This window comes from Balearica regulorum, chromosome 3 (assembly GCF_011004875.1).
Source record: "Balearica regulorum gibbericeps isolate bBalReg1 chromosome 3, bBalReg1.pri, whole genome shotgun sequence".
Lineage (NCBI taxonomy): Eukaryota > Metazoa > Chordata > Aves > Gruiformes > Gruidae > Balearica > Balearica regulorum.
The window spans coordinates 98153253-98173653 of record NC_046186.1 but is presented as its reverse complement, the minus strand read 5'-3'; the positions used below and the strand labels follow the sequence as shown (position 1 = coordinate 98173653).

Here is a 20401-nt window from a genome sequence, read left to right as displayed (position 1 = left end):
TGCAGTTTTTTTTATCATATTATTATTTTTTTAATACAAGGAGTCTAGATTCGTTCATTGTTTTTCAGAAAGATGAGTCTAATTCTATAGGATACTGCTATCCCCTGAAAAATAGTAACTGCTGATTTCTTGTCCCACTGAATTCAGTGGGAAATTTAATCTTTAAAACCAATGTTAATTAATGTAAAGAGTTATGAAGCCCTCCATCTCCTATTAAGCCTATTTTTTGTCACATGCAGCTGACTAAACTGATGTGACTCAGTCTGTTCTTTAGATTTGAGAGATGCAACAGTGCTACTGGTTCCAAAAGCAAAACAAAAAAAGGTTCAAAAACTCAAACCAACAGTCCTTGCACAAGACTTCACATTCATATACTAAACAGAACTGTATGAATTAGTGAACATAAAAACCCCCCCAAAAAACCCTAAAACCACTTCTTTGAACCAGCCTACTGCTACAATACCAGTTTAGTTAATTGAAACTACAGAATTTTGTGGGAAAATTCAAACTGTGGAGAAAAATCTGAATATTAAGAGTAATAATTTGTGAAGAATAGCTGACTGCTGATTGATAACACCGGAAACAACATTAAATAAACAAATTTCCATTTTTATCTTCATGAAGTTTTAACCCTGCATCAAAGCATAACAATGTCTCTCTGTTTCATCTGTCTCTTGCCAGTTATGTTTTGATTTCTTTAAGAACAGGTCATGTGCACCTCCCAGACAGGAGATCCTGTTTTTCTCTTGTGATACAAAACACTGGCATATGCTCAGGGCACAATTTTCAGGATAAATCTGTACGAGTGACGAAGTGGGAAGACTGCAGTGAGGAGAAGAGAAGTTACCAGCCAGACCTCAGACAAGAAGATGGGGGAAGTAAAGAGAAATCTTCCTAGGGACCACAGCAGACCAGGCAGAATTTCTGTAAATTTGAGTTACAGCAGTGACCAAAACCAGTCACGACAGGAAGGATCCACCTGCAAGGACACGACAGGCCAGCAGAGGTTTTTTTTCTTTTATTCTATGCAGTTGTTTGATTGCTTGTACAAAGTACCACCGAAAATGTAAATAATCTTCAGGAACAATAGCAAGTTCCAGCCAGAAATTGTTCCTCAACAGTACACGCAGCTGCACAATCAACTGGGAAGTTCTACAAAAAGCTGTACCTCGGACAGTACAATCCATCTCCTGATGGAGGCAGCAAACGGAGGCAGTAAGCACACTGAAACAAAGCCATGCAGCTCCCTCTTCATATACAAGCAGCAAACGATGAGGGAGAAGACACTGAATCCTCCTTCCTCCTAATCTGTGCCCAAAAGATGCCAAAGGGAATGCAAAATGCTTTCCAAAAAGAGGGGACTGCATAGTGAATAGGACAAATAAGGAAAACAAAATTTTTTGTACTGTTCTGTATACTAATCTCAAGCTAGATGCTGTCAGTGTTTAGTTACAAACCCACACAAGACCTTTAGGAAGTAGGTTAGCACTTTCAACATTTCAGAAGTGTCCAAAACAAGGCACAGAGAAGTTAAACAAAAACACAATGCCTCTTTTAATAACTTTGATTCATCTGATCCTGTATGTTCTAAAAATGCGTAATTGTAAGCTTGTGAAAGTGAATGTGAGGAAGATCAAACTGATAACATAGAAGATAATGACCCAGTTGATGTGCAGATTCTTTCATTTGAAAAAGAAATAAACCTTAATAGCAATTACATTGCTTGTATGATTAATTGTAGCTGTCCAATGAACTGTTCTCAATATGAACAGTGTGTAAGTGTATGTACCCTCTCATTAGAGTACGAATTTTTTCCAGGGCACAAATGTGAGAGAGATTTCTGGAAACTAATGAGTGCCGAACTGTGACTGAAAGCTCCAGTCGTACCGCTGCTACTCTACTGTACTAACAACAACTAGATTCTAGGTCTATGCACACTGCACAGCCTTTGAAATCCTGCATCAATCACGTTAACTGATTCTCACAGGATAAAAACAAAAGCTGAAGTCTAACATCTGCTTTCCTTGGCAAACCAATCTGAAAGTTCATGCATTTAGGAGGGATTTTTAATCATAAATAATCTACAACCAGATGAATTAAAGGTGCTGCCTTGTTTTCTAGGCAAATTATGGTTAGGGTCCCTGTAACTTCTATATACTTTGAAGCACCCAAAGGAGGAGGTTAAAGAATTAGAGGAATCACGAGGTCTGTGTGGGGATGCAGGGCTGTGATCTTGTTGGGATCATGGAGACAAGATAGGATCGCTGACGTGTGGAGTGCTGCAAGGGAGGCATACAGGCTCTTTAGGAAGGACAGGTGCGGAAGATGAGAAGAGGGAGTTGCCCTCTGTGTGAGAGAACAGCTGGAATGCATGGAGCTCTGTCTGGGGATGGTTGATGAGCCAGCTGGGAGCTTACAGGTAAGGACTAAAGAGCAGACCAGTATGGGTGACACTGTACTTGGTGTCTGCTATAGGCCACCAGACCAGGAAGAACAAGTGGATAGGGCCCTTCTACAGACAGCTAGAAGAAGCCTTGCATTTGCAGACCCTGGTCCTCCTGGGGGACTAAACCACCCTGGTATCTGCTGGAGGACCAACACAGCACAGCACAAGCAATCCAAGGGGTTCCTGGAGAGCACTGATGACAACTTCCTCACAAAAGCAACACAGCAGACAAGGATAGGTGCTCTGCTAGGACCTCATACTCACAAACAAGGAATGATTCATTGAGAATGTGAAGGTCAAAGGCTGCTTTGGTTGCAGTGACCATGACATGGTGGAATTCAGGATCCTGAGAGGAGGGAGCAGGGCAAAAAGCAAGATCACAACCCTGGACTTCATGAGAGCAGATTTTGGCCACTTCCTGTATCTGCTTGGTAGAGTCCCACGGGATAAGGCCCTGGAAGGAGCAGGGTCCAAGAAAGATGGTTGATATTCAAGGACCACTTCCTCGAAGCTCAAGAGCAGTCTATCCCAACAAGCTGGAAAGTAAGGCAAACATGCCTGGAGGCCTGCATGGATGAACAAGATGCTCATGGCAAACCTCAGACATAGAAAGGGAGTATACAGAAGGTAGAAGCAGGGACAGGTAATCTGGGAGGAAAACAGAGACACTGTGCAAGCATGCAGAGACACAGGGAAGGAAAAGCCCAGCTGGAGATGAATCTAGCCGAAGTAAGGCGGAGGTATTGAATGTCATCTACATCTCAGTCTTTACTAGTAAGGCCCATGGTTAGGAATAACACAGGCCCAAGCTTTGTTTCCCTGGTATGCCCAGAAGTTTACCTTCTTGGACTCTGTTCAGTATAAAGTGTACGTATACAGAACATGTTTTCTAAATTTTATATAAAAACTGTTCAAAGTTTCAATCAGTTATTTCCAATCCAAGTAAAATTCATGTTTGTAATATTTAACTCTTTATTTGCAATAACAATCTTAAACACTAATTTGAGTAATTTACATACAAATTTTGATGGTTTACAGAAGACCATCTGGAACAATAAACAGCATGAATGTTATACCCACAAATCTACGCAAACAAGAATTAACTAGATGCAGACTGACAGAAATAAAAAGTCTGCATAGCTTCATGAAGATGCCCAATCTCTGGCAGGATCAAAGAATCGTTCAAAATGGAAGGGGAGACTGGCAGAAATCTCAAGTGATTGCCTGTCCATCTCCCAGGCCCAGGTAAAATCTTGTAAACATCCATCTAACCTATTTATTTGTAAGTGCCGAACATCAATGCATCCTTAATGTTAGAAAGTAGTTTCCAATATTTAAGCTCATATTTGACTGTGTTAATGAACTAATGGAGAAAGTATACCTTTCAGACATCAGCTATCAATAGCTTCCATTTCCAAGACTAAGTATTTCTGTAGAAATCTCTTGAAGGCTACAGTAAATTTTTGCCCTGGCCTTTCCAATTCCCTCTCTGCACACACTTGCTTCAGTATGTTTCTTCTTGCTTTGCATCCAGTAAAGAACTCCTAATTTGTCCAAGCTGGTGTGTTATTACACTTTCTACCCATTCTGTGTTAGGTTAATTCCTACTTTTGGAGTTATTGTTTCTTTGAAGAACTATCATGTCTTCATAATTGCTTTTTCTACTTAGGGCTCATTTCCATGTGATTTCTCTGTACAAACTTTAAATAAGTGAATCTTGAGCTTTACTAATGTTTGGAGGTCTTTGATTAACTCCTGACTCTAACAAGTGTTTTGCTCAAGACATTCAGGCTTATTGCAACTGCACAGAATTAGACAAACTGAAGACTGGAAGCTTTCATAAACATCAGGACTCAAAACACACTCATTTACATAGGTGTCTACTGTAGTTTTAAGAGACTCAGAGACTGTTGTCTATGATACTAGACATTTCTACAAAAACACAGATATGAAAAGAGAAAGCAGACCATGTTTCTACCTGCATGACTTACAAATACTACGAGTCAAACCAGTACATTTTAAATTGCTAATCACAAGTACAGGTTACTGAATAAAACATTTCTGAATGAATTACAGCTTAATTCTGAATTTCTCAATTACTATGAAGTGATGGAATACATACTGCAGGAATTCCAACCCTAAAGAGGCAGAAGGTCAAAAAGAACGTTATCCTCTGAGAAGGATACCTCACAACCTTCCCAAATACTCTAAGTTCCTTGGCAACTGCCAAAAATCAAAAAGTTTCATAAAGGCTTCCCTAGTTATAAATTTCGATACACTTCCAGAAGTCTCTACATAAAGCTCTACACAAAGGACAAGCTCTTCCTTTCAGCTGATCAACTGAAAAACCTAGATCTTAAAACACAAAAGCAAGAAATATTTTGTCATCCAAGAGGACCAGTAGAATATTTCTGCATTTTTTCTGGTGGATTACAAACGTGATTCCCTTCCCCTCCCCCTGTCCCCCATGTCAGTTTGGATTACGAAGTGAAGTAGAAACTGTACTCATAAAGGAAAAGCTAAGCATAGAACAGATTTTTCTTCATCTCATTCAAGCCATATCATTTACTTATGATGCAGAACTACTCCTTGAAGAGTATGATCACTTCCATAAGAGTTACAGAATAGCAATATTCCTCCTAGATAATTTTTCTATAAAGCATATGAACCATAGGATTATTTTATCCTCATGCACGTTCATGTTCCTATGTAACCTGAGCCACAGTTATCACACTGGGGAGGAAAAGCCATGTTTTCACATGATGCAAAGGTCTGAAATTAAAACACAATATATTTGCATCCACCGTCAAAACCCACTCCTTGTCAATCTCAGCATTTTGAAAACCAGGCCATGTTTGAACAAGCACTCCATGCTGAACTCTTTTTGAATGATCTTTCTATAAACTAACATTTGGCTTGCAACAGATGAAGTGATTACATAACTCTGAAACATAACTGAAATATACCTTTAAGATTCATTACATTTGGCACCACCACATAAGCTTTAAGTCTGAATAATACCAACTTTTCTGTTCAAGAACTGACAGCATATGAAATAAAAATCAGGCAATGAACTTAGTTTCTGACTAATGTGACAGAACAAACCAAATTAAACTACTGAATTCCATTTTCATAAGATATTGGCCTTGTATTGCTGGAAAAAATGTAAATTTTATTGAATTTTGTACAGACTCACTCTTTTTAGTAGGGATTTTTGTTTTGGTTTGATATCAGAGGAAGATAAATTCTCTACTGCGTCATGGAAATGCAGTGCAACAGTTCTGAACGCTGCCAGATCACTGTCTCTTCAAGTAAGCCTCCAGAGAAACAGTGCATTAATGAATAGTCCTGTAAAATAATTTTCTAGAGTTCAATGAGCCTTAGCAGCAGCTTTGCAAGTCCCATCTTAGGTTGCTAAAAAGCAAACTGAAACCATGCATCCAACAACCCCTGATAGTCACAGTACTTTGCTCTTTGTAGTCTTTACAGGAGGTGCATGCTAACTACGTATTGAACTACCTGGCATTAGTGTTTTAGAGATAGAACATCAAACACCACTGCCTCCTGTTTTACACATCGTTATCAACCTACACTATTTCTTCTGGATGTTTTGTTATTTTTAAACTAGCAACAGATAGTTCAGTGTTTCAGTCATAAATTAAATTTGATTAAGTATTAAATGAAGACTTTGCACAACCTTGATTCACAAGTCATAAAAGCAAAGCCCAAGACAAATGAGAGACACCAAACATCACTGAACTGTTATGGTACAACTGTAACTTTTTCAAAGAATGTCATACTCCAACAGCACCAGTCTCACCCTAGCTACCTAGCAGCTGTTCAAAACTGACCAAAAATCACATTAATGCCCTGAGAATGAGAATACCTCCCGGTACAGCAAAGAAAATCCCCTAGACATACGCACAAGATCTTGTTAGCAACACTGGATTAAAAACCAGGTCATCATTTGGGCTCTTTCAGAACCAACCCTCCATTATTCTTTTTTCCAAGTCACTAAAAACAAGGCAGTGGCTTTATACACTACAGCCAGCCCAGACCCTCATGACTAGGGTTACAAACACTCTGGAGACCGAGAAAGCACTTCATTCTCTCTGTTGGAATAACCCTCTTTTCCTAACGCTTCAGGACGGACTCCAGTTCTGTGACGCACCAGGGCTGCACAGGTTAATTTGATGATGGCAATCCCCTCCCCACACAGATGCAGCAGCTCTCAGGGCTAAGCACTTGCATGTGTACAGGTGCACGGACTGATGTTCAGAGCAGAAAAGACTGGACACGACCATCCCACATACTGGGACAACCTCAACCACAACTGACTGGCAGCCAAATCCAGACTCAATTGGCTGAAACCCTTTACACGTCAAGTTGAAGTTAACAGCTCTAGAGGGACTTCACTCATTTCCCTGTCCTAGGTTTCTTGTAAGGAAATAATAAGCTGGAAAAGATACACTAAAAAACCAAAACAAAACCACACACACCCCACCACAGTTTACAATGGGAATGTGTACCTAGCTAGCTTGCCAACTAAGGTAGGCTAACAGAGCTGATCATGTACAATATGGCTTTGTTGGAGGGCTGCTCATGAAAAACAGGCAATAAAAATGGGTGACTTATTACCATCATAGCTTAAAAATCAAGCACAGTGAACCAACTCCCATAAACCAAAGGAATGATATATGGAGAATGAAGAAATTTCTAAATCCAAACCAATAGCGAGCTGTTCTCCACAATGTTTTCAGGAGAATAAAGTATAAAGCTTATTACAACTTGTACAGCAAACTGACAGGAAGCTGCTGCTGTAGCAGGAAAAGCAGATGAAGTAATATATAAATATGTAGGCAAGTAGCAAGTCTCAGTATCTACAATACTATTGGCGACTAGAATTCAGCTTTGCTCTGTGATTTTGGGCAAGTCACATAGATCTCTCTGTAGATATGTTTATCGAAAGATAGTTGCTCTCAAAGCACTTTAATCTCCAGAGATGAAACATTTTATGAAATGGAAATGTTGATATTTACAGCTTACAGTCTCCTAATGATGACTGAAATGTGCATTCCACATTTATCATCTGAGAGAATCGACTCAAAAGCAGTCGTCATACACGTTTTGACAACGTGTGAACATTCAGCACAACTCATTGCGTGTTACCTGGCTGTGAAGTACGAACAAAAAACCCCAACAAAATCCCCACAGTAAAAAACCAACCAAACAACCACAAAACAACAAAAAACGAACAAACCACCCCCCAAAACTTACTTGCAGAAGCGTTCCGTGAATATTATTCTGTCGTATGCAAGGACTGGTAGAGTCTGGAAGACCCTCCAGCAAGGACTGCACTGTACGTGGTACTTCATTTACCATAACAAATGGAACAAGGGCCCGACCTGACATCTCACGTGAACGGTACACAGGAGAGTGGCCACACCTGGAAAAAGGAGAAATACATATTTTTTGTCATCCAGCTGCAATTCACTGCTGTGGCTAAAACAAAACAAAGGATAATGCAATGAAAACTAAAGCACATTTCTCACAAACCAAATAGACAGTCTTTCCTCTCAGTAGTGAGAGAGTATTTGCCCAGAAATGTAAGTCATAATAGAGCCAGGTTGGAGGCTTTTTTCCCTTCAGAAGATCCTATGTTTATATAAAGTTTAAAAAAGGAAAAAAAAGATGCAATTATGCCATGAAGCAGCTAAGCATATGGTCCTGTCCCATCTTTCTTGATGTTTACGTTACTTCCTATACTGCAATTATATTCAAATGTGTTATGAGTTTGACTTAAAACTATTAAAGTCCATGTTCTTAATCAGACATCTTTTCCATAAGAACACAACATGGTGTCTACCAGAACTTTAGGCCATATCTCCCACTGGGATTTAGAACATATTTAAAGGCAGGAAGTAAAAGACACATTAGAAAATAATTTTCTATTATTTATAATTAGTATCTCAAAAATAAATACTTTTTATTTATTAAAAATTAACTAACAAGACTCAAGTCTGCATATAAAACACAGGCCAAAAAGAACCTTTCATCTTGTAATGTTATTAAGGTTTTAACTGGCTGTAGATTTATGAATATACATAGAATTAACTATTCAGCTATATTAACACATTAAATAGCTGTACAGTAGTTCAGTAGCACGTATACTGAATTGTAGTGAATAAAAATCTTTTCTCAACTATAAGTAGGTTAGCCTACATCTTTTAATCCCAGTAATTCTTGCACATGTCAATTTTTGTAACGCAGGCACAATCCAGCCACCCCCAGTCTCAGATGACTGAGAAGCTTCTTACCACAGGGTTTAGAAATGAATGGCCAAATGAGCGAGGTGAATGTAATATGCAGTATGGCAGAAGTTATCCCCTGGTACCTCCCAGCTGATTGTGATGACCCAGAGAGATGGCCCTTCCCTCCTCCTACTCTCTCACTCTTTTCCTGCATTGCTGCTTACATATTTTCAGCTTACAAAATCACATGTAGTTGAGATTATCCCCTGTTAAAACAAGCAAAGCACTTTTGAGCTCTCCCAAACAAGCCCTGCAGGGTCATGCCTACGTATTTAAGAAACAAATTGAAATTAAAAGGTATTCTAAGCTTTCAAATATCTCTAGCAAATTTAAATCAATACTCAAAGTAGTTGTTTACTTTAGCTCACATCAAAGAAAACAGAAACAGTTTCCATCCTGAAACAGCAACTGAATTAATAGTGTTTTGAACACAAGACAGTAAATAGACTTAACTGAAGTAGCCTAAGAGTTCTGGCATTTTAGTCGTGGTGGGCCACGGTAAGCCTGAAAAACACAGACCCTTGTTTAGAGGAAGGAGAGAGCTGTGCTACTCCCGAACGACAGGCTTTTGTGGGAATTTTCATCCTTGCAGTACGGCAGCATGCTCTATCCTATACCTCCCCATGTCTTCCCTGATAGGGAACAATTTTTAGGAAGATCAACTTTGCATTTCTTTTTCAAAGACTGGTTGTCCTTCACGACAGGATGTGAAAGCAAGAGTAGCCACAACCAGAGGCTCTTCCATATGGAAAAGCTGTAATTTTGTATTGAGAAGGTGCAAGAAGAAAGTCAGCTCAGCTCTTAATAAAAAACTGCCATATTTTTAAATAAAAACATTTTGATTCTACCACACAGTAAACTTAAACCTGAAAAGTGATTTGTCTGCAACCATTCCTGTATTTGTGCAAAACCACGTTTTCTTAACCAAGAGATTCTCACATATAGATGTTCTTTCCAAACACAAGCAACACTGATATTGTAATGAATGTCTAGTTTTTAATTAGCTATAACTCAAGCATGTTCTTTATTTTGCTCGTGACCTTTTACAAATTATGATTTCCCAGGGAATCTCACATGTCTTCAGAAGGAAGAACGGAAAGTGGGGAAAATGCCAGGGTTCCCTCTCACTTGTGGAAGGGTACTTTCCAACACTATGTGCTTAAGAGTGGGTTTTCTCCATGAACATGATGCAATGAATTAGAGCAGAATTCTGTGAGTTTTTTCCTAGTAATAAAAAATGGAGTTGAGAAAAATTTTTAGATAACCTGACTTTAATTTTGTTGTCTTGTAAAAACTGACATTGGGTCCCTCAAATCAGGTTCTGTTTTGAACTCTGAGGATCCTAAATCAGGAGGCAATAACCTCCTCCTCCTCCTCCTCCCCCTGCGCAAACACACAGGTGCCCAGCGGGTGGAGAACTGGCCCAGGACGCAGGGGACCCGGTTCTGCAACTTTCTGTGCCTGAGGGAAATGCAAACCCACAGCTACTACTCGCCCGAAGGGCGACCCAACCACCAACTTGCCACCGTGCCATGCACCTGCTGTACATTAACACAAACTTCTCGCACTACGGTTGCTACGTAGGGTGCAGTGTAGTCGCAGGAACTGACATCTTAGGAGAAACTCTTCTAAGAGCACTCCTACGAAGTCATATTAAGGATTAAAAGCATCACAAAGTTTAAGAACAATAAAGTACCTGCTTTATAGGAACACTTACAGGAACACAAGATATTTCAAATTGGCAAACAGCTTTACAAATGTGAGAGGGGTTAACATTCCCACTGTTTCTTCTCCCCTTCTCTTAAAAATTTTATTTATTTTTAAAAATCTCCTAATACTCAAAGAAAATTGGCCACACCCCCCCCCAGAAACAGTACTGATAACATTTCAAAAACACTCCTTTCACATACACATGCAAGATATCATGCCAAGTCACCACTAGTGACCTATTCCTGAACTTCTGCATACCCTGAAGGCACTTATGTGTACATCTGTCATATTTTGAAGGCATTTGGCTTCATTCCTGAATCATGCAAGAAGTTTGCCAGAAGAATGTCAAAATACATATTACTTTTCCCATAACCTGTAACAGCATCCTACATGAACAACAGGCAGGTTCGATTTTTACTGGATCCCACTGAGATATCAACTCTTGCCTGTAAGTAAAACTAAACAGCATCAATTCACAAAGAGTGAGAGTGAACACAAATAAAACTGAGTAACACAAAACAACAGTCTAACCCAACGTAGCAATTTTCTGTTTATTGTTATACCAGCCTCCAAGATCAACTATACACATTAACACAGAGTCTACCCCCTGTATTCTTAAATATTTTATCTAGGATTTAGCAACAAGTATGGGAAGCAATCTCACCAGCCACATCAAGAAAAATCATTTCACAATTATGGCAGTCACTGTAACTCAGTCTGTACCTGCAGCAAAATCTAGCAGCTTAAGGAAAGAAATATTTTAAGGCTATTAAACTGCTCTGGTGACTCCTCCTGCAGCATCTGCCATCCCAGAGGTTAGTTGCACTTATGTGGTGGCAGTTGCCTTGCCAGGACATTGGCAGGAAGGAACAAGACCCCCAACCTTGGCCATTTCACCATCCAGACTCTGAGCTTCACCTGCCAGCAACAGGACTAAAATGTGTCACAGGCTGCCTCTTCTCACCTTCTCGGCAGGCAAGAACGAGCAATGGAGTCTTGCAGCCATTGGGGCAGCATGTATGTGTGTGCAAACCTGTATTTAAAACTGTTTCATTTTCTTTGATTTGAAAAATACTTGTGGGGCGGACTGTTTTCAGTATGTGACACCTTTACATACAGATCACGCATAAATAGACTTTAAGAAATATCTAAAATAAATATATATATATGTAAAAACATACAGTATGCCAACTTAATTTTATTATATCTCAAGGTAGCAACAAGCAATGAAACTTGCAAAATCCTCACGTGATACACTTCCATACAATCCTGAGGGCTGTTAACAACTGTTGCAGTAGTATTCCACGTTGAACTCGGTACTGTTTATCTAGGTGCATGAGGTATTGGATGTAAACATGTTTACTTCAAACAGTCCATGACCAAGAACAAAAAGTCAATAAATCTGAAAAGGTTTCACTTTGTGTAACCGTAGATTCAATGCACTTCCATCACTGTGTTCCAGCTTTAACACTTAGATCCTGAATAACCCTGCTAACTGATAAAATTTATGACCAACTCTCATAAGGCACAAAGATTCCGTACTCCTCTGCACACATCAAAGTATCTAATTTATTACTGTGGCTACAAACAACAGCACACTAGCTGTAAATAAAAATACCTTTTTTTTTTTTTTTAAAAGAACTGCAGCTGTTTCCTATGTGCTTATTTTTCTCCCTTCTTTATTACTCTCCCTCAACAGACCTTATACCACCCAAATTAACAAACCAAGTAAGGATTACCTTTTATATGAAGGTCACAGAAACAAATGAGTAGAATTAATTTGAAAAATCACAGCTGTAGCTGAAACTATGTCCATTATATTAAGTAATACCTACAGTTATTAGGAAAAAGATTAACAAAGAGAAAAATATCTATTTCCAGGTTTACTGGATGTTGTCACAGCGATCCGTGCATTACTAATTATGCCACTGCTTACTACCACTACAGTTTCTGCAGTCCTATGGACAGTATCACAGCATCACAATTTTGTTTTCAGCTGAAATGCATTTGCATCCATTGCCTTCACAAAACGTTGGAAGAGGGAATCCGGAACAACAGCCGTGAAAACAGAACTGAACAAGGGGAGAACAGCCTGAACAACAAGGAAGGGAACATCCTGCAGAAGGGGCCTCTGATCTTATCAGCCAAACCAAGTACCCTACCACACCACGGGAAGAGTTTGGGAGAAGAGGGCAGCATGAGGCAGGAAAGGCACACTTGTAATTCAAACAAACCAACTCTGCCTGCCAGTTAAAGCATTTTAACAGCCTCTAGGGGCTTTAAAAGATAAAACTGGTTAAAAAACAAATGAATAAATAAAAATCAAATAGATGGTATCCCTTAAAACCTGGAGCCAGTTATGCCACAAGGTCCTAACAAATGCGCTGGAAAGAGCGAATTGTAGTAAGACTTCTGTCTGATTCTGTATAGACATGGTAAGCTGTATGAGAAAGAGGTTTTCTCTTTCCTCCACCATGCGGCTATGCGGTTCAAGTCATGTTATCAGTTCTAAAGTGAGAACTGAAAACAAGGAATTACATAAGGGGAAAACGGATGGGGATCACAGAGAAAAGTATTTAGCAACAGATTCAGTTCCTATCAGAAAGAGTTCAGTTATTAAGTTTCAAGAGCACTGTACTCCCTATATTAAGTGAAATAACTCAAAAGAAAAAAGTCTTTTTTTAAGAAAAAAAATCCATCATGATTACATACTAGTTCATTTTTTCCCCTTCAAATTCTGTCCTGAAAGATTACATTTAGCAACTTTCAAATGCAACATTACAGGTTTCCAAGAAAGAGAGGTCCAAAAACAGCATTAAAAAAAAAAAATACACTCACACTTCCACACTATTAACATAGCTTAGACTTCCATATTAGGGACAAATCAGCAGGACAGTACCTATTCATTAATGTGAGAGTAAAGTTTCCAGAAATATGAACAATAACTTGCTAGACATACACCTCAAGTTATTTTTGTTCATTTATGGATTTGCTTATTTTGTGTTATTTTTTTAAGAAAACACATCTGTTTTCCATTCTGTAACACTTATGTAGATCCCTGGCAATTGAAATATCCAAAGCATTTACTTCTCAAAACTTATTCCACTGTGGAAACCTGTATTGCAATTGGCCTGAAGACAAATTTTTGTTCTTTAATTTGAAATTAAGAACAAAAAACCCAGAATAATCTGAGGTTTTATATAGCATCTCAATATTTACCTGACAAGTAGAAAAAACATCACAAAAGTATTATTAGTGTGCCAGAGGTTTCAGACCTACAATCAACACATGAATGTAGTCCAGGAAATGTCTGAACAGAGCCATGGACAGAAACAGATCAAGTTTAATTCCAGGTTATTTATGCAGTACTAAATTTCTAAATTCTTATCTATTTCCTTTAAAGTGAAAGTAATGGTTGCCCAAACTTCCAGCCTCTTTATATATCATCTCAAGTATTTTATTCTTCAACTCAGGCAATTTAAGATAAAAGCTCATGTTTTAGTAAGGGCCGTGTTTTCCACACAAGCACTTAATGAACCAGAGCAGCTGTAAATACTGCAGGAACTATGTAGGCAAAGTACACAGACTTTTATTTGTGAAAGCTGTTCACAAGCTACTGCACAAGCTGTTTCTCCAATATGCTTCCAAGGGCTTTCTAGGAAGAAATTATAGACATTTCTCTCTTCTTGTCACCAAGACCTAGGTTATTGTAAAAAGTGGCCAACTGATACCAAGCTGAATCAACAGAAACTTGAATTGTTGTGGTTCAGCCAGCCAATAAACTAAGATCTCTAATGTGTAAGCCTAAGAAAACTATCATTGTTTTGAACTCTCTGAAAGGGAAGTTGAATGCATAAATCAAGTCTCAGCACCTTGTGATGATTTTTGAAAGCTTCAGATGATTGTAAACAAGAACACAAGAGCAATTTTCAAAACTTTTTATCAGATCCATGAAAACAACTAAAGAATCTGGCTTCTCAAAGACACTTTCCTTTCAGCCGTACCACCAAAAGTAGCTAGCCCATTGCCAAAGCCTTCCTAATATCGGCTCTTCTCAAACTCAGACTGTTCTGTTTAATTAATATTGACTTTTTAAAAATATCATTATACTTGGTTTTCCATGACATACCTATTGTCTTCTGCATAGTTAACGCATCCTTTCCCTCCAATTTCATGTTCCTTCCTGCAAATATTTCTGCAGAACAAGCTAAATGTTACTATTTGGCTACATATCTTGACCAGCTAATCACTGGCTAATTTTAACTATGTAAATGAATAATACAATTACTTCACCAATCATGTGTTGACAGTTGAGCACCCCCTCATATTTTTTACTGGAACATGTTTCAAATAAGAAGTAGCATACATCAAATTTTAACCTAGGATCACAGCCACTGGCCCTCTTCAGGAGTCTGCAATACCGGAGAAAGATACCGTCACTCTCGGTGCTCGTGAATGCCTGTCTGCTAAACACCACCTTTTACTTCCCCTGAATCTGACAGCTTCCTACACTTTGTGAATAGCTCCTGAACTGCTTCAGATTATAATCTGCCGATGAGCAGCAGATTGATGAACACAGTAAAAACTGGAATAAGGAAACAATAATGAATACCTACGGGTTGTAGTATTTCCCATCAGCACCACTTGAACATCAAAGGAACATCTGCCCACAGCTTAAGACAAAAGGCTGAGCAATACAGCAAAGAACGTACAAGACGTACGTTGATTTTTGCTTGCTCAGGTCTTGAACTGCCTACTGCCAATCAAGCACTCTGCAGTTTTCTCTAGCACTACAATTTGAACTTAATCAAAATGGAAAAATTTGCAAACTGTTTACCATTTCTTAATTAAAAATGCTAAAAAAACCAAAAAGGTCTGAAAACCTTCTCATTAATAAATACTTACAGTAAACCATAAGTATTTTTACAGATCAGCACCAATCACTATGCAATCAGGATTGCACAGAGAATAGACTGTAAGTAGAAATGGAAGAATTCCAAGCCAGTCCCAGCTCACACAAAAGGAGTTACACTCGGAGGGCAAATGCATTCCTCTCCCTCCCTCCTCCTGCCCCAATCACGCAAAACTTCCATCTTAGATGTCAAGCAAGAGATTTAACACCACAAAATACAATAAGAATCTAAAAAACAATGTATGTTTTAGGAGTGTATGTTGCTCTTTTTTCCAAATGCCTATGCCAGCTCATGTATTTCAGGAACCTTGCCTATAATCAAAAGGATATCTGTCTTCATATGGCAATGACAGGTCAGCCCCATAAGCTTCCCCAGCAAGGACAGAGCATTCCGGTGGGTCAGAGCCTGCTCCTAATATCACAGGGATACTAAATAATAAATTATTGCAGACAACTTTAATACTAAGCAGTTATACTGATTGGACATTAGATTAAGAAGAAAGAAAAAAAACAAGACCAAGGAAAAAAACAGACACCAAAGACTGAGAAGATGTGCGTGTGATACAGAAACCCAGGGAGATGCTGTTATAAACAACTGTAAATCGAGAGCAGCTATTTTAATACAACAATACTGCAACAAACACATGTAGATCTTTTCATCTAATATGAAAAGGCATTCCCACAAAAGCTCTTTTCTTATCAGACCCCTGGTAAGACTCCCAGTATTACAGAAATAACAGTTGAAAATGAGCAAGTTTTAACATTAATTCTCCTACTGGTGCCGTACCACACAAAAATAAAGGAAAAAGAGGAGAAAGGCAGAGGAAGCTCACTTAACCATTCAGCTATGTTGTTCAGCCACTTACCAAAAGATACCAGTGTTCAGCCTACAGAAAGTCAGGTGGCTGCTTTCAAGTCTAATACAGGATGATGTACTAAACTCACTCAGGCAATTTTACATGTGTGAAACAAAACAAAAATGAGGGAAACTACATTTAAACAACTTATATAAAGAGCAATTTTAACAAGGTATACGTGAATGACTTCAATCAAGGCCTTCCCAAACAAACTGAAGATACCTTGTTATCAGAACTCTCCCCCATCTCTTGCACTCTTTATTCAGTGTGAGGTTTTAAACAGACATCTTTTAATTTTACATTTGAATTTTGTTTCTTTATTACTTGTTATTTATTATATTACCCCAGGCCTAATTTCCACAAAGCTTTGTCACAAGGCTACAACGGAACAGGACCAGACACCTGATAGACCAGATATAATTTAACATAACTAAACACAATACAGAGCAATACAACTAATATGCACAGGTCAACATAGATTAACTTTTATGAAAGAGTAACCCACACGCAAGTAACATTACTGCTCAGTGAATATTTAAATTCATACCACCTTCTAGAATATTAATGCTACTGTACTCAGGCCTTTTTCCTTAAGATGTTTCCTTAAGCAGCGAACTCTCACAGGTTTATAAAATAACAACACACTACTGTGACTCCTGGAGAGCCCCAGAAGTCATGGTCACCTGCTGCTAAGAATCTAAAATAAACCTGGATTGATCTCACCTATTTAATACACATTTTTCAAACTATCTAAAACATAGAGCTCAATGATTCGCAAGATTAGATCACACAGGTTACAGCAGTAAGATCATAATTTTATGTATGCATCTTTACATAATGGGATTTGATGTTCAAAAGCAAAAAACGTGAACTATAGCAATAATATTTCCTCCTTATCTGTACTGAAGCAAACTGAGCAATGAAGACTAAAAGGAATATGCAAGGAATTTGTGAACATAAGTGAAAAAGAATGGGGAGAGAAAAACAACAGGCAAAGCTGTGTCTTAATGACATTTTGCATCTTGGTAGGAAAGCATCAAAGAACCAGAGATAAATTAGTCAATGGCAAAAGACAGCACGATAACATAAATATATTAAGTATACCTGGCAACTGAAAACCGTATTTGAGGGATACAGTATTATGCATTATGAGGTTGCTTCATTAGCTGGGGAAGATCTTTAACATTTTACTAATCAGAAAACTATTGAAAACAACTATTCCTTCGTACTAGGTTCAAGCAGAGTGCAACTGAAGGTCTATTTTTATATTTCCAGCAAATGTTTTTAAAGATAGACTCTGATTCACTTTGGCCAATAAAAACTGCAAACCAAAATTTATTGTAAGAGATTAAAATACAAGTTTGTATTTCTATTAGAAAATTTGTATTTTGAGTAACAGCATTTTTAAAATAGCTTTCTAAGCTTGTTGGTATCTGACAATACTTAATCTCTGAATAGAATTTTGTTACAGAACAGTTTATGGAATCTACATTATACACTGAACCTCTTGGACTTCACTGAAGGAGTCTGACCTTTTATAACAGAAACCCATATTTTTGCTTTTAAATGTTAAGAAAAATCTTTTATAACCTGCATATTAGTCATGATTAGCATCTGTTATAGTTAAATCTTTTTAAAATCTTAACAATCAACAAAACTTAGTGCATTTACCCACTGAATAAAACCAAGAGTACCGCATTATTTGTGTGGACTAAAGACTCATGTGGACTCATGGCCTTTAGGATATTTTTTGCGTTTTCCCTCCAAGTTTGAAAGAAATTGGGGTCAACCATCTGCATCACTTCTTGCAGAGTGCCAGACACACAAATATAATTCTCTGCTAAGAAACGTAAGAAGGTGAGAGTCACATAATGCATGCAAAAAAGTCCACCAAATCCCAAGGGTAACAGATCTTTAAACAGTCTGGTCTAACCCCTTCGAAAAGCACAAGAAAAAAAAAAGTCTAATGAAGGAAAGTCATACTTTGCCAGAAGCCTATTAGGAGGTTTCACAGAGTCCTTTCCGACAAGCACACTGCAAAAGTAATTAAACTTCCAAGAAAAAGTGTACCACTAAAACAAGTACCACGTTCAGTTGTTTCCTCTGCCTTTCCAAGACAGGGGATAACTAGATCAATGTAAATCCACATACCCTCTAGCAGATGCATCCAGCCCACTTAAATAACAGATTTATTTGAGCTTTCCTATCACAGCATTTCCTGTGATAGGAAAGGATAGCTTTCCTACAATAGCATTTGAGCTGCCGGTTTGCTCACAGCTGATGTGGACTTCCCCTCCCCTTCTCTAAGCCCTCTTTTCGGAATGACTTACAGTAACAGGGCAGCTGACAATGCTTCATCCCACAGAAAATTTTTCTCACCACACACGATTTTGTTTTCCTTGCATCTTAGTGTCTGTCAGTAACTAAGAGAGTCACAGCAATTATCCCTGTAGATTAATGACAAGCTCACTCGAGTGCAAAAAACAAAATAGCACTGTATCAGCTTGGGGTGGTGGATGGAGGGGGCAGAAGGGGGAAGAGAACAGCTGTCAAGGACCCACTGCCAAATACCCTGGTCCGCGACTGAAAACAGCATCAGGGGATTTTGGAATTTCGCTCCTCCATTTTACAGAAAGATGCAATTACAAAATTCTGCACAAGAAGAGAGTGTCCATCTCATAATTGTGTTAATGTCATGGAAAGATGTTCACATTTCTACTTAAATTGTCCTCAGACAGTGAGTTTCTTCAATGACTTGTAACATAATATACCTAGAAGCAACACTGCTTTGCAATCTATTTGACAAAGTTTTAAGGGGAAATTTCACTAAGAATTAAAACCAGTTTTGTCAAGTGGAAGACAAGGCACATACACCCAAAGAGTTTAAAAAAAAAACCTAACCAACTTATAGTTTGACATTTTAAAGCTAATTTTTTTACAAACTTCTTCAAAAGATTAAAAAAATCACACTCCTAAATAGGACTAGACTTCAATTAGTGAAAAGTATCCACGTCAATATAGCAATACCCATTTTACTCCTTCAGAGCATTCAGCCCAGAACAGTTAACACTAATCAAACACTCTGTCAATGCCATGGTACGAGAGGACATAAGGTAACTCAAATTTAGATCATTCTGAAGAGATTACAGGTCTTTGAAAAGGGGAGGGGGAAGCGAAAGGGAGGTTATGTTTTTGTTTCATACTTAAAACATTACCTCCCGTTTACCTCCCTTGTTAATCAAAAACATTCTGTACATTCCTTCATCTTAGAAAGTAACCATTAAAGCAGACCTATCTAGCTCTTAAAAAAAAATAAAAATGAGGTAATAAGTTGTGAATCAAAGTGTTCCTTTCCAAATAAAACATCTGCAAGGGGAAAGGGGAAAAGCAGCTTTTAATAGAACTGCAGATAGGTAATCAAATGCCCTAGTTCAACAGGGAGTAACAAGTATGTGCACAGAGACTGAGATTTGTCCTTGTAGCATTTAATCCTACTCGTATTGTGCAATTCATCTCAGCACGGTCAGAGCAACCACAGCTCGACTCCCACTACATGGAAAATTCCACTCAGGCTTAAGTGAAACTCTTCAAAAGCCCAATTTGAATTCTTCCTGCTAAACCTGGTTTTGTTCAGAGAACTGCTCATTTGCTTGCAAACACAGTAAGTATTCTCTTCATCCCCTCAGCAACAAATGAATGCCACTTCATTGTGGGTTGAGCCCTGGAAAGAGTCCGAAGATCAGTTACGGGTTATATTCTTCCACACAAGCAGTATCTTTCCTTGACAGTGGTAAAGCAATAAAAATGTAAAAATCTCACAGTAAAAACAGGGCAATTAAATGTTATAATTGCATTGGGCTACCATGTAATTATATGTATACATAAATGTTACATAATACAACACTACATTGAGCAATTCAAAGGAACAGTTAATATATACAATTTAATGCCTTGATGCACAGGGCCTTTGGCACCAGGCCTTCTCTTTCATCCTAAGTGGTTACTTCACAACAATCTTCATTACCACCTTCTAAAGAACAACCAAACGAGAAGGAAAGAATTTTATTTTACTTCATCTGCTCCTGTAGAATGGAAAATAGGAAAATAAATAGAAGGGAAAAGAGCAACATACTTATCTCACCCAGGTAAATCACCTCTCTGTATT

At 38.3% G+C, this 20401-nt stretch overlaps 1 protein-coding gene across 6 annotated transcripts in view; it reads right to left on the bottom strand.

Annotated features, from left to right (window-relative positions):
- Positions 1-20401, bottom strand: part of THADA (THADA armadillo repeat containing) — a 166150-nt gene that overhangs the window by 84289 nt on the left and 61460 nt on the right. For all 6 annotated transcript variants that reach the window (XM_075749132.1, XM_075749134.1, XM_075749133.1 and 3 more), the window contains one exon: positions 7724-7892. In XM_075749132.1, coding sequence (XP_075605247.1) covers positions 7724-7892 — 169 coding nt within the window. The remainder of the gene's footprint in view (positions 1-7723; positions 7893-20401) is intronic.